At 37.7% G+C, this 15,271-nt stretch overlaps 2 protein-coding genes across 2 annotated transcripts; both read left to right on the top strand.

Annotated features, from left to right (window-relative positions):
• The first annotated feature begins 1,041 nt into the window (after nucleotides 1-1,041).
• LOC108811835 (transcription initiation factor TFIID subunit 1) lies at nucleotides 1,042-9,135 on the top strand. Its single transcript, XM_018583938.2, has 18 exons — nucleotides 1,042-1,265; nucleotides 1,409-1,557; nucleotides 1,644-1,689; nucleotides 1,971-2,228; nucleotides 2,363-2,578; nucleotides 2,891-3,977; nucleotides 4,109-4,311; nucleotides 4,403-4,640; nucleotides 4,777-5,113; nucleotides 5,200-5,394; nucleotides 5,517-5,612; nucleotides 5,711-5,917; nucleotides 6,165-6,371; nucleotides 6,463-6,928; nucleotides 7,014-7,147; nucleotides 7,299-7,355; nucleotides 7,437-8,435; nucleotides 8,535-9,135. Exons 1-18 carry the CDS (start codon nucleotides 1,247-1,249, stop codon nucleotides 8,898-8,900), a joined length of 5,280 nt encoding a protein of 1,759 aa, XP_018439440.1. The 5' UTR covers nucleotides 1,042-1,246; the 3' UTR covers nucleotides 8,901-9,135.
• A 4,519-nt stretch (nucleotides 9,136-13,654) lies between these two features.
• LOC108809315 (uncharacterized) lies at nucleotides 13,655-14,098 on the top strand. The gene has a single exon (XM_018581464.2). It carries the CDS (start codon nucleotides 13,765-13,767, stop codon nucleotides 13,945-13,947), a length of 183 nt encoding a protein of 60 aa, XP_018436966.1. The 5' UTR covers nucleotides 13,655-13,764; the 3' UTR covers nucleotides 13,948-14,098.
• The last annotated feature ends 1,173 nt before the right edge of the window (nucleotides 14,099-15,271 follow it).

Here is a 15,271-nt window from a genome sequence, read left to right as displayed (position 1 = left end):
TAAAACACGTTTTATGTTTTAGGAAACTATACCAGAATAAAACAACAAATAAAAAACAAATTCTTGTGAAAAGTATGTGCAGTCTTAGCTAATGTATTAGTAGTCTTGTTTTACGCTTGAGGATAACCAATCTTGAAACATTTACTTAAGAATAGCTAACTCTTTCAGTTTCGTTGAAAAACATTATAAGCGTCAAACATATAAGAATTTGATATACATTTATTTTTATTTTTTTGAATTATAATCTGATATACATTTAATGAATGGTAAAACCAATTTTCTGTAAGTTTTCATGTTCCCAATGAAATCTCATCATCAATGATCCAATATATAGTTCAAGAAATGATAAGCCGAGACATTTTGTTGGAAGAAGCAATTTGGTGCAGATAATGAACCTAGAAGAGTAATACAACTAAAAAAAGAAGTAAATCAAGTAATGCCATGCATATAAAAGAAGCAGCAGGGTGATAACTGATTGTTGAGATTGCATCTATGTTATGTGCATTTTAGGCGGTGATGGAACATGGTGGCAAGTCTTTCTTAATGTAATAAGGAGAATATTTTGCTTTCAAAAATGTTAAGGCCCATTCTAATTCAAATATACTCCCTTTATTTTTATATCTAAGTAGTTTTAGTTAAAAATGTTAACAATAAGAAAATTGTTACTAAAAAAACATCATTTAATACACAAATCTAGCCATTAATAAAAATATATGGATTATAGGATTAGTTACACAATATATAATAAATGTAAAAATTGTTTTGGGTTATGCAAACATCTTATATTATGAAACAAAACTTTTTTGATAAAACTACTTACATACAAAAAGAGAGGGAGTATCAAACTTGGAGATAAACAGCTTCTTCCTCAGGTTGGTTAATTTGTTTTATAGTGTGCGGTCTGGTTTGGTCAGAACCGGTTTATAACATTTATTTTGGAAGAGAATTAGACCCGAAACTACTAAATATTTTTCCGGGTCGGGTTATAATCCTTTATAAATAAACGCCTCATACAATCTATCGAGCCCGCTAATTTGAGACCCCTTGGCGATTTCTTTTCCGATTCGAGCGTTGCTGCCTCGGAGCTTCTCTCCGCCACCGTGCGCCGTCTCTTCCGATCGTTCGATTGGACTAGTTCTCCTTCTCCGGTTCAAAAGGTTTTGTATACTCTCAATCTCAATTAGGGTTCCAAGGTCTTCATTGAGGCTTGGAAGCGAACTTTCAAGGGGGATTCGAGAGTTTTAATATGGCTGAACACAAAGAGGGTAATTTATCGTTGCAATTAGGACTGTTTTCTTTTTCAGATTCTGAATTTCTCACTTTGAGTGATCTTGGACATATATTAGGGTATAGTTTCATCCTATATAGTAGCCAAGGTATTGTTTGTTGAACCACTTTTGGTTTGCAGAGGACGATGAAGAGTATGGGGACAGAAGCAGGGGACTTGAATTTATCTTTGGAAACGTTGATCACTCTGGTGATTTGGATGCTGATTACCTTAATGAGGACGCCAAAGAACATCTTTCTGCATTGGCTTCGTCTCTGCCAGACATAATGGTGTGACATTCTAACTCTTTTGTACTCTCTTAAGTTAAGACCAGAGTGATGTGTGACTCTTAATAGTGTTTCTAAACTCAAAACAGTTGATGGCAAGTTCAGACTATAAAACAAGTGATCCAGCTGAGCAAGGTGATGTTGTTTGCTTGTCTCTTCTGCAGTTTTTTTTTTATTTTTTTTCCTTTTCTGTTAGTTACCCTCAGTTTTCAACCTTCCAATGAAACGTTCCCACCATCCTGGTCTTGCATTCTCTTATTCTGTCCTTGGTCATAGTGTATAGTGTCTTGGCTAATTTGTATACATCAAATTTAACAAGGTTGGGTGTGGGGGGTTTTAAGTCTGCAACAAGCGCTGCTTTCTACGTTACCAAAGCCTAGTTATCTGTTGACTAACTGTGGTTGTGCATCATGCAGATTATTACAAAGAAAAAGCTACGGATGCTGTTGATTATGGGGATATTGATGAGGAGTATGACGGGCCTGAAGTTCAAGTAGTTACTGAGGAAGATCATCTACTGCCAAAAAGAGAGTATTTTTCGTCTGCAGCTGCCTCGGGTAGTTTATATTCCAAAGCTTCTGTGTTTGATGATGACGATTATGATGAGGAAGAAGAACAAGAGGTGGAAAACATTCCATTTGAAGAATCTTTTGATTCTGAAGATAGTGAATCAGGTTTGCTATTGAAATTGCTGTTTGTGAACAAAATGATTAGCAGATTGAATTCTTTACTTTTGGTCTGTCATTTTATTTCTTAGATGTCTCGGGACCTACTGATTGTGAGACATGAAAAAAATATTGATTTGCAGTTGTCTTAAAGGAGGACAAGGGTTTGGAGTATGAAGAGGAGGCTAACATCTTGGGAAATGAGGAACGGATGGACACAAATGAGAAAAGTGCAACATCACTATCTACTCTGTATGTTGAAGATGGTATGGTCGTCTTACAATTCTCTGAGATATTTGCTATTCATAAGCCACCACAGAAACGGACCAAGAGAGAAAATAGATATATCACTTATCGAGGTACGTGATCTGGAACGGTCTTCTTATGTTTGTTTCTTCTCTAATCCTATTGAGTTCTTTTGTTCTGTCCATGGGTTGCTTAAAATCTGCAACAACAATAAATTTTCTGTAGATTCAGTACTTCCTGTTAAACTTTGAAGGCCATTAGGTGTTGAAAGCATGCGAACTTATGTTGTTCGTTCTCTTTATAGCAAGAATATACTAGATTTATGTATTTGGTGCCTCAAAATGATGTGCTACGTCCTTTTTATTTATGTTTATAATTCATCTCTTCATGTTGGTACTCTTACATCATAGCCTTCTTTGGTACAGACAGATACAAATCTATGGAGCTTGTTGAAGATGATGAGGAGTTACTTCTTAAGAGCCATGGTAGGATCGACACTCGTCTGAAACAAGCTGCTGATCTGATTCAGCTGGATGTTCCGTTACCAACAAGAGGGGATTTACAGCTTGCAAAAGCTGGCACATTCGGAAGCATCATACCAGAATCGAGAGAATTTACCAAGCTAGGACGAGATTCATACACAATGAGTGAACTGTTGAAGCAGGAATTAGAAGACGATAGATCATCTCTGTGCCAGCCACAGTCATCAATGGAAGTTTTTCCTCTTGACCAATATGAATGGGAAAATCGAATTATTTGGGAAAGTTCTCCTGGAGTTAGTGGTAATTCTTTTGAAAGCGTCGAATCTGAAATTGAGTCAGAAGGCCTGCTTATTCAAGGATCAAATTCAGAGACTGAACAAGAAAGCTTAAACGTGGTGAATTCTATAGAGCAAGCTCAAGCTGAAAATAATAAACCTGTATCTTTTTATGTCAGTCCCTTGGAGCCTCTTGGTTCACACACTACTAGTGAGTCCACTAACAAAAGTAGACGTCATCCGCAACTCCTTAGGTTAGAATCTCAGTGGGATGAGGATCATCCTAGTGAAAATGACGATGCTGGAGGGAAGAGTTCAAAACAGCTTAAAAGTGACGCTCTTGGACGCTTTAGCAGACTTCGATTGCAAGAGAGGGATATGGGGGACGACGCATGGTTAGATAGCATAATATGGGAGTCAGATAAAGAGGTGAGCAGGTCTAAACTAATATTTGACCTTCAAGATGAGCAAATGGTCTTTGAAATCCCGGACAACAGGGAAAGCAAAGATCTTCAACTTCATGCTGGATCTATGATTCTATCCCGCTCTTCAAAGCCCAAGGATGAAAGATTTCAGGAAGGCTGTGGATCAAATTATGGGTGTCAATTCAATATTTCTAATGACAAGTTCTATATGAATGGGAAAAGCTGTCAGCAACTGCAGGCAAATGCTAATCAATTCGGCGTACACAGTTTGAGAGTTCTTCATTCAGCGTCAGCGATTAAATTGCAGACAATGAAGAACAAATTGAGCAAGTAAGTGGGTCACTAGTATTTACATTGTTTTCTATCTGCACACTTCAGATTGCTATCACACTGGATATAGTTCTTTTGACATCCATCTTTGGTGGTATCTGTTATAATGTTTTGTGTTAACTCTTTTGCAGTAAAGACATAGCAAATTTTCACCGGCCCAAAGCTTTGTGGTATCCACATGACAATGAGCTAGCAATCAAACAGCAAGAAAAGTTACCCACCCAAGGATCCATGCAAATTGTAGTTAAGAGTCTGGGGGGTAAAGGAAGCAAGATTCACGTTGGCATAGAGGAGTCTGTCTCTTATTTAAAAGCCAAGGCTTCGAGGAAGCTAGGTTGGTTATTTTTCCTTTCACTTTCTGTCTAGACACGGATTCTATTTGGAGAACTTGAAGTACTATTGATTTCACTGAAATTGTTTTACAGATTTTAAGGAAACTGAAGCAGTAAAGATTTTCTATATGGGAAAGGAACTTGAGGATGAAAAGTCTCTTGCTGAACAAAATGTTCATCCAAATTCTTTGGTCCATATTTTACGCACCAAGGTACATCTGTTGCCATGGGCCCAAAAGCTTCCTGGCGAACATAAATCTTTGAGACCTCCTGGGGCATTCAAGAAGAAATCAGACCTATCTACTAAAGATGGCCATGTTTTCTTAATGGAGTAAGACAAATTCTTACACAAGACTTACCTGTCAAACTTGGAACTTTTGTTTCTTTTTCTTAACCTGCATGCTACTTTGTGGCTATTTTGTTCTATGTTCATTTAGTCACCATTACTTTTCATTAATCTGTGTTAGGTATTGTGAAGAGAGGCCCTTGATGCTGAGCAATGCAGGAATGGGTGCCAATTTGTGCACGTATTATCAGAAGTCGTTCCCAGAGGATCAACATGGGAACTTGCTGCGCGATAAAAATGGCACTCTAGGGAATGTGATGAATCTAGAACCTGGGGAGAAATCTCCTTTCCTTGGGGAAATTCAGGGTGGCTGCAGTCAGTCATCTATTGAAACAAACATGTACAAAGCGCCTATTTTTCCTCATAAGTTGCAATCAACGGATTATCTGTTGGTCCGTTCTCCTAAAGGAAAGCTCTGTCTAAGACGTATTGACAAGATATGCGCTGTTGGACAACAGGTTTGCCTTTTGGATTGTTTCTCTCTTTATTTTGCCGTGACTTTTAACTCTCATAAAGTCGGCGTGCTGAGATTATATCTTCTCAGGAACCTCGAATGGAAGTAATGTCTCCTGCATCAAAGAATCTGCAGACTTTTTTGGTGAACAAGATGTTGGTCTATGTGGACCGAGAATTTAAGCATCGCCACCGTATTCCTGCAGACGAGGTGTCTTTCTTATTTTCGAACTTATCGGATGCAGTGGTCAAGAAGAACATGAGAATTCATGGTATTGTTCTAGAGGTAATTGTCAGATTCTCACTTGCGCATAAGCGGCATGGCACTCTTTCTCTCTTTTTTTTTTTGGCGTCATCACTTCTGTATTATGTTATCACACTGACCTCTTACATGGACTAAAAATGCAGAGGGATAAAAATGGCCAAATTTTCTGGTACAATAAACATAGGTTTGACAAGTTTCCACATGAGATTGAGTTGAAAAATCTTGTGGCGCCAGAGGATGTAAGTCTAGCTTGCGAGTTCGTTTCATGTTAGTGAGCTTTGAGAGCTATTTCTAGAAATATATATTTAAAGATGCACTCTATGTTTTGTTGGCGTAGGTGTGTTCTTATGAGAGTATGCTAGCTGGGCTGTACCGGCTCAAACATTTAGGGATCTCCCAGTTTACATTGCCTGCCAGCATATCAACTGCATTAGCTCAGCTCCCAGATGAAGCCATTTCTCTTGCCGCTGCTTCACATATTGAGAGGGAGTTGCAGATTACTCCATGGAATCTGAGCAGTAACTTTGTTGCTTGTACAACTCAGGTGAGTGTCATTTTCTGTATTTAGAAGTTCTATATGCAGTGAATTCTTATCTTTATATTGTATCCATAATCCATTGAAGGCATGGTCATTCATCTATTCTCATTACTCGAGCGATACATTACTAGTACTTTGCAATAAGGACTATAATCTATTTCAGCTATATCATCTCTAGTTTTGATTTGCATTCTCTAGTTACTTGCCCGGTTGGATTCTCATTTATCTGATTTTCTATTTTGGGTTTGAGTAGGACAGAGCAAATATAGAACGTTTGGAAATTACTGGAGTTGGCGATCCCTCTGGACGAGGTCTAGGATTCAGCTACGTCCGAGCTGCGCCAAAAGTACCAGCTGCAGCTGGACGTATGAAGAAAAAGGAAGCAGCGTGTTGCGGAGCCCCAACTGTAACTGGTACAGATGCTGATCTTCGCAGATTAAGCAGGGAAGCAGCTCGAGAGGTTCGTTTCTTTATTATACATCTTGTTGCCCGTTTCTTCTAGACGTAAATCTCATCTAACGTTTGATATGGTTGCCTGGATCTCTTTATAGGTTCTTCTCAAGTTCAATGTTCCTGATGAGAAAATGGCCAAGCAAAATCGATGGCACCTGATAGCTATGATACGCAAGCTATCGAGTGAGCAGGCTGCATCTGGTTTACTTAAGGTTGACCCTACGACAATAGGTAAGTACGCCCGTGGCCAGAGAATGTCTTTCCTACAGTTACAACCGCAGGCCCGGGAAAAGTGTCAGGAGATTTGGGATAGGCAACTTCTGTCCCTTTCATCTTGTGATGACGATGAGTCTGAGAGTGAAAATGACATGGACTCCTTTGTCGGAGATCTGGAAAATCTACTTGATGCTGAGGAGTGGGAAGAATCTAATATGTCTAAGAATGACAAGTTGGATGGAGTCAACGGACCCAAAATGAGACGGCGGCCATATCAAGTTGTGACAGACGAAGAAGTTGAAGATGAAGCTGCTGAATATGCCGAGTTACGCAGATTGCTGATGAAAGGTACGTGCTTTCAACTAAATCATTCGCCCCAATTCAGTTTAAGACTTTGTCCGTAATGAATCACTGACCGGTGGTGCTTATCTAGATGAGGAAAAAAAGAACATGAATACTGAATTTGTCAGAAAGGACAGTGTCATTGGCAAGAAACATATGGCCACCCAACTTGATGCATCTTTCTTAGTAACTGAGAGCACGGTTAAACACACAACAAATGTCAGTGTAAGTTTGAAAATTCCACAACCCTTTGACATATTTTTTTTTTTGCCTACTGTGTAAACTTATCAGGTCTTGCGTTAGACATAATCTAGTTTAACAATCCTGGTACTTTTATGGTCATTCTGAGTGATGTCTTTTTTTCTGTCTAAACCAGGTATACAAGGAAAGAAAACCAGTGAGAGAGAATTTCTTCTGTGGAGCCTGTGGTCAGGTATAATTACTTGTTTGACTAGATTATGAACATTGAATCAAAGAAAAAACAACGCTTGACTATTATTATGTTCATGGCCAGCCTGGACACATGAAAACCAATAAACACTGCCCAAAATACAGAGCAACTACAGAATCACATCCGGAAGGTATATACGTGAAGAAGTCTGCTGGAACACCGAGTTCTTCAGATATATCAGGCCAGGTCAAGGTGGAACCTATTAAAAACAAGAAGACTGCGCCAAAAAGTCCAACAAAGGTTTCTGTAGATGAAGCTCCGAAGGGAGATAATTCAACTTCCAAAACCGGAGGTCTTACTCTGAGGTTTAAATGTGGTATACCCGCTGGAGGGATGTTAGATAAACCCGGTTCTGAAACTCCAGGACGTTCTATGGAAGAACCTGAAGAATCAAAGGTCGAAGCTAACAGACCTTTGCATTCATTGATGCCTGCATTTATCAGAGAGAGCGAGTCTCACAAGCCTTCTGTTTCTGGACAATCATTTTCTAATACAGAGAGAAATCAGGCTGCAACAAGCAGGCCTACTATGTCAATCACGCAGCCATCATTACGCATGGATAAAGAACACGTGATACAGCGGCCGAAAGAAACAGAACAGCCTCAGAAGAAACTTGTTATAAAACGTTCGAAAGTGATAACTGATCATGACAGGAGTAGCCTTGAAATGAGTTCACAGTTTGAGTCCAGGAAGACAATGAGAATGGCAGAACCAGAAGGTTTTCAGAGGCAGCAGAGATTCAGATTGTCAGGACTACACCGGGGACCAAAAGAGGGTAGAGTATGGCAAGAAGAACGGGAGATAAGTACGGAAAGGCACAGGGAAGCAAGGGTGAGAAGAGACTATGATGATATTACTGGATTTGAAAAAGCCAATGAGATAGGGAGTGAAAGGGAGGAAAAGGAACGGCAACAGAAGTTATATCTAGAAGATTATCCTCGTCGAAGAAACGATAGAAGATTGTTAGAAAGAGTTCAGAAAGTCAGAAGCCAGTATGCCTCTGACTTTGAAAGGAACGTGGCAGAGTACGCACCTCAACCAAAACGACGCAAAAAGGGAGAGGTACAATTCTCTTTCACTCTGATCACTCTCATATGAACTGATACCTGATCCTATGAGAACTCATCTTGGTTTTTCTCTTCTCTATTTACTTACCAACAGGTTGGCCTAGCAAACATCTTGGAAGTCATAGTGGACACACTAAGAGCCAAAGAAGTAAACGTGTCGTACCTCTTCTTGAAACCTGTCTCAAAGAAGGTGGCTCCGGACTATCTTGACATTGTGGAACGCCCCATGGATCTCTCGACAATCAGGGACAAGGTGCGGAGGATGGAGTACAGAGACAGAGAGCAGTTTAGACATGATGTCTGGCAGATCAAATACAATGCTCATCTTTACAACGACGGGCGTAACCCGGGGATACCGCCCTTGGCAGATGAGTTACTGGCGAAATGTGATGGCTTGTTGGATAGATATAGAGATGAGTTAACAGAAGCAGAGAAAGGTATAGTAATTCGCATTGACTGATTGAGAATGGAAGCTGTATCCTATTTTACATGGGATGGGTATCAAGTTCCCATGTTTCAAACAAATTTCGACACTTTTTAATATTAGTGAGGTCATGGAAGAAATTAGAAAAGTAGGCAGTGTAAATGAGAATAGTAACAACAAGAATTCTTTTTATGTAAATGAGAAAAGTAGGCAGTGTAATTTTTTTTGAAAAGGTAGTAGGCAATTGAAGTTAGCAAATGTTTTTTCTTTTAACGTCTAGAATGATTATTAATCAAGAAAAATGGGAGAACCCAGTTTACAAAAGCAAAACCTTGAGAATCAAGGAAGCCAAAAAATAGAACAACGACAACATTCTAAATAAGAATCAAAAACCGTTTCCGTTTGTCTCTCTCACTATCCGATCATGAAGCCATGAAGGACCACCTAAGGCCAGATATGATTGGAATCTTCCATCTCTTAGAACACTCTTCGCTATGTCTTGAGAAATGCCATTAGCTGATATCTTTTCTCCTTCGAAAGCTAAGCTTTCAAACGCCATTGTAAGCTCCCGCACTTGATCCAACAGACCTCTGAATTTTGGCCATTGAAGAGGAGCCTTAAGAGCTGCGATCACTTCTTGGTAGTCCAATGCAATGATGACCTTTGTGACCCCTAAGTCTCATAAGCTCGTCAGTGCCCATATCACACATCGTAGCTCTGCCACCAACCGATTAGGAGCGTACGTAATCGCATCACGAGCATGATGAGTGACGTTTCCTTGATGATCTCTTATGATCCATGCGACACCACTGTGTAGATGCGAGTTCCTCCAGTTAGCATGAACATTGCACTTAAGATAGCCATCATCAGGCGGATACCATTTGTCGCAGGTCACCATACGAGGATTACCGACTGTACCTCCTTCTTTAGGACAGTTCAAAGTGAACCAGAGCTCAACTTCTTCCGACATAAGTTTTATAAGTCGCTGAATAGAGTCCTGTGTTTCTGCATATATTACCGAGTTCCTGTTCTTCCATATAGTCCATAGCACCCAAGGATGACAGACAGAGGCTTTGAGTTGTCTTCCATCACATTGAAAAAATGTAACAGATTTTCTTCAAGTGAAACATTTAGCTGACCTGGATACAGTTCTAACTCTGCCTCTGACCATAGCAACAACGCAGTGGAACATTGGAACAAGACATGATTGATAGATTCAATGCCATTATTGCAGAGTTTGCAAGTCGTTTCAATCGCAAGACCTCTAGATGTGAGTCTTTCCGCTACCGCCAGAGCACCAGATATAGCTCTCCATAGAAACATTCTAATCTTTGGAAGCATAGGCAATTTCCAAACTCTCTTTTTTAACGCAATCTGGAACTGTCCTCGTGGAGAAAGTGAGCTTATGGGTTTCACTTTTGCTTGCGACAGCAGATCAAAGCCTGTTTTGACCGTGTAAGCTCCATGTTTAGAGAATGCCCACGTAAAACCATCCCTAATGTTTGCTGGAGTCATCTGTCTGATCCTAACCACTTCGTTTGGAGGAAAAAATTCCGATAAGAGGTCAATGCGCCAGTTACCAGTGCCATCGATCAGAGAAGATACCTTAAGGTTGATATCTATGAGGATTTGTTTATTAACTGGCCGCCTAGGGATCTCATCCATGATCCATTTATCACCCCATATATATGTAGACTCTACATTACCAATGGACTTTATCAGACCTTGTTGCAGTAACTCCCGACCAAAAAGTATACTTCTCCAAGCGTATGATGACCTATAACCTTTTCCACACTCCAAGAAGTCTTTGTTGGCAAAATATCTACCTTTATATACCTGAGCTAGAAGGCTCTGAGGTTCATTTAGGATCTTCCATGCTTGTTTAGCCAACAGAGCTTGGTTAAAATCTTCAATGTCACGAAATCCTAAACCTCCAGCATCCTTAGGCTTGCATAAGTCTGGCCAAGACACCCAATGTATTTTTCTCTTGTCACTACATTCATTCCACCAAAAAGCCGACATAGCACTCATTATCTTTGACATTGGTGTTTTGTCAATCGAAAGCAGGACATGTCATAGACGGGCAATGCCATAGCAATAGACTTCAAAAGGACCTCCTTCCCACCAAGAGATAAAGTTTTGGCGTACCATCCTGAGAGTCGTTTGCTGAGTTTTTCTCCTATGAATGGTAAGAGCTGCTGTTTCGAGCCACTGAAGCACTCTGGAAGACCCAAGTAAACCCCATCACCACCCTCGTTTTCAATCTTAAGAAGCTTTGCAATTAGCCGTTTCGTGACAGGATCGATGTCTGAGCCAAAAGTGACAGACGATTTTTGGAAATTGATTTCCTGACCAGAAGCTTTAGCAAATGTTTTTGTCGCTAATTTTTAGTAGCCCATGTAGGTAAACTGACTCGAACTCAAGAACTAACTGACTGGTCAGAGTCATCGGAATATAGCACTATTTTACAAAGGTTTTCAATTGGTATGGTTAGATTTATAATTCAAACTATAAAGGTAAAACTAATCAAAATATTCATACAATTTTTGAAGTATTTATTCAATATATTCTAAGTTAGATTTTGTTAAACATACGCCAGAACTATATGGTAACAAAATATTCATGTCTTTATGGTAACAAAATGAGAATCAAATTGCTAGACACGAGTAATTTGACGATTAAATCCACTGGAAATAAATTTAAAACTTCAAGTGATTATCCAATGTTTCAAAAAAAAGTGCTTAGCTACTTTTCTTGATGTAGTTGTCATGTGTAGGTATTAAAATCTGGAAATGAGATTCTCTATATTGTCTATTGGTTACTTTACAAAAAAATGTTTTCTTATCGGTGCTAGTTTTCTTTAAAAAAACTACTATTAGCTTAGACACAACATTAAACAACTGCGACTGAAACACGTGGCGTATGTCTTATGGGCTGTTAGAACATATGGTTAGCTAATTTTAATGCTTTGTTAAATTACGGTTTGATGCTTAAAGTCCTTTAAGAAACAATAGTTTAGATGCTCCTTGCAAGTCGCAACAATCTTTACTCATAGTTTGGTGCTACGTCCCATTGACTACGCTACTGATTTTAATCTCAACCTCAGGGATTAAGTTGAATTACTTAAATCACCCCGATCTTTGATTTGTATTTAGAACCTCTAGTTCTCTTGTTACGCGTTACTTTGCATTGATTAGTCGATAGCTAACTCGTTTTATGTCACCTAGAATTATTCTCCCACCATACATAATAGATCTTTGCTTGGAACAAAAGTTTCAGAAGTATATGCATCCATCTCACCAAGACTTGCATCAAGATTTGCTGCAGGCCGTCGTCTTTTGATCATATCGTTTCTAACTATACTTTGGATTTTATTACAATTTCTTCAATTTAAGTAAGTTCGGTTTCAGACTATACTTGAATCTGAATTAGGATGATCATATTGTTTTAGCAACATGCCATGTTGTTATTTGCAAATATCGCAAAGTCAATGACATACAGATTCAACTTTTTTTTTTGGAACTACACAGATTCAACTTCATGTAATAAACAACTACCAATCATTCGAAATAAAGAAATCAGTAGTAATCATTATCTTATGCACTTTATGATCAACACTTTTTGATCTTTTATATTGCGAACCAATTGATTCCTCCTCATAATAAAGTATCAATTTACATCATTTGATGTGTATGTAAGTATATATTAATCAAGATCTTAGTCAGCCTTGCACTCCGAAGGGGAACATATGAAGTTTCGCAAGTTTTAATTAAAAATTCAACCAAAATCAACATCAGATTCTCTTGATGTCCTCGTGTCCTATTGGTGCATAATTTTCGTGCTTATCCATATTCAACCAAACGCGTATGTTTTTATATATAGACATACCGAGTATAAATTTCACATTAAAAAATATCATAATAACGAGCATACATTTTCACGTGGATAATATACCTGCATGAACACGCTTCTATTTAAACGAGATCTTTATTTATTATTATTACTCTTTAAACGACATCTTAATTTGAAAAAAAAATCTTTATTTAAACCTTAAACTACACAACAAACCATTATATGTTACCAGACTTCCCGAAAAGCTCTTTAATTAATTTTGATTTAGGGAATTCGTTTAGCTAATTACCGTTGATAAATATCTTAATTTCTGCTCAAATATGAATATATATATATATAAGCTCTTTAATTAATTTTGATTTAAGGAATTCGTTTAGCTAATCACCGTTGATAAATATCTTAATTTTGTGCTCAAATATATGAATATATATACCGTTTTTAACTGTATGTAATTTTTGTAAAATAGTTCAATGTGATATGTTTGAACTATCACATGATATATGTTTATAATAAAAGAATAAAACGAGTATGTTAGTAAGCCCTTTTTCAAAAATAAAAATAAAAATAAAATGAATATGTTTGAAAAATCATACGTAGAACCTTTCTTTTGCATGCTCGTATCTTGAACAAGTATATACAAACATATATATTATACTTATATTGATTTCTTGTCGGTATACAATAAATGTTAATATACGCCCCTATGTGTTAATAGTAACGTTGGAAACATACTTACACATATGTAAGTAAAGAAATGCCCCCAAAGAATAACGGCCCTTCGTATAAACCAAAGTACACCAAAGCATCTTCCCTGAAAATTTTCTAGCGAATCAAACAGACACGTGGTATATCAATCAACCAATTGTTAAATTTATCATAATCCAAACGAATAATTGTATGGCTCGACGTGAACGTGTATAAATATAGCTCGCCTTTTGCAAGTAAGACATCACAAAAACAAGAAATTTCAAGACGCGGAAAACGTAGAGAGAAGAAACACATTCCTCAAAAGCGCCAAACTCAAACCAAAGAAGAACAACACAAGAATATGGTGTCTCAAAAGCTGGAGATTTGCATCGAATTAGTGAAGTTTGCCGTCGGTTTTGTAGCCACCGTAGCTGAATCAGTAGAAAAGGCTTTCCGTAAGCCTTTGCCGGCGCTTCCGTCAGTTCATGATGGTAGCCGGAATAGTTACTCAGCCGTTCTCATTCCTCTTGTTGGATTCATGTGATGAGCTTTTTCGTTTGTTTGTTTTTTCTTCTTTTTGTGTTTTAGCCTCGTTATAGTAGGAGTTCTCGTGCCATGTGGCGTTTTTGGAAGTTGTTGATTTGTGTATAAGCATAATAATCAAAGTAATCATGAAGAGTTGCAGGTGAATTAAATCGTCGAAGTTTACCAACAAAATTGAGTATTAATTGCTTTAACTTTCTTTAATGATCCTTTGAACCCAAGCTGCTAATAATCTACAACTTTAAAAAAATTGCAATTACAAATATATTCGATAACTTGTGATATTTAGTAAGTCTTCCAGTAATGTTTTCTATTATTGAGAATTTTTGTAAAATTCCTCACCCATTGTAGGGAAAATAATATAAACTCTTACACGGAAAGAAATACTACCACTTCCTAATGCCGAAAAAGTGAGGTGTGTGAATCAAGTCAATTGGTTTCTGAAAATGAGTATGTCAAACAATGTCAAAATAGTGAGACAAAATATGTAACCATGTTCATGTTTATCCAATCTAGTTCGGTGAAGTTAACTTTCAGTTTATATAACAAAAGAATTGTTTCATTTAGTTTGTCGGAATTTAAAGCGAATATATTTTAATTAATAAATAAATTTTCGATTTTTTAGGTTTTAACCTTCTCAGGATTCATATAATGTCATGGTAATTAAAGTGTTCAACATAATTTGATTAGTTTTATGAAAATAATTTAGTTGGAGTTGCTAATATTGAAAGTCAAACCAATTACAAAGTGATTACCGTTTTTATTTGGCCAACCACAAAATTGATGATCAATTGATTATATACAAAATATAAGTAAGTAGTAAAGTAGACACGACGACTCGGGCAACACAAGAATTGTAGGGATAAAAACAAAATGTTAAATCAGCATGTCAAATATTTTGTAAGCAAACTTCTTATCCAAAGACAAAAGACGGGATCTAAGAGCACCCGCAACGCGGGATACACGGCTCTGGCTCTGATTCCTAAAAAAAACATTAAAATATTTGTTGTGTTTGGGAATATTGTTGTTACTGGCCTCGTAAATCCTAATGTAAAAATTCGTTTTGATTATGTTTCGTTACTGTATCGCGGATTCCCCGATATGTGGCGGTCGCGAATTCCACGATACGTGGCGATCTACGATTAGTTTATTTTTTTTACTAAGCGAAAAAACTAATAAAATAATCAAAAATTAGAATTAGAAATCGAACCATGGTAATACACGATTGCAGATGCTCTAACGAATTATTATCTAACGGCTTAAATATTATGATAATAATCCTGGATATGCTCCCAGTGGTTAGGAGGATTGTTCTTGATCATTCA

This window comes from Raphanus sativus, chromosome 6 (genome assembly GCF_000801105.2).
Source record: "Raphanus sativus cultivar WK10039 chromosome 6, ASM80110v3, whole genome shotgun sequence".
Classification (NCBI taxonomy): Eukaryota; Viridiplantae; Streptophyta; class Magnoliopsida; order Brassicales; family Brassicaceae; genus Raphanus; species Raphanus sativus.
This window is presented reverse-complemented; position numbering and strand designations above follow the sequence as displayed.

Excerpts from the sequence above, each read along its gene's own strand:
- LOC108811835 (XM_018583938.2), top strand. Across the intron at positions 2,229-2,362 it reads TTCTGAAGATAGTGAATCAG|TTGTCTTAAAGGAGGACAAG; the intron begins GTTTGCTATTGA and ends ATTGATTTGCAG. Across the intron at positions 5,613-5,710 it reads ATCTTGTGGCGCCAGAGGAT|GTGTGTTCTTATGAGAGTAT; the intron begins GTAAGTCTAGCT and ends TTGTTGGCGTAG.
- LOC108809315 (XM_018581464.2), top strand. The coding sequence starts at position 13,765 with ATGGTGTCTCAAAAGCTGGAGATTTGCATCGAATTAGTGAAGTTTGCC.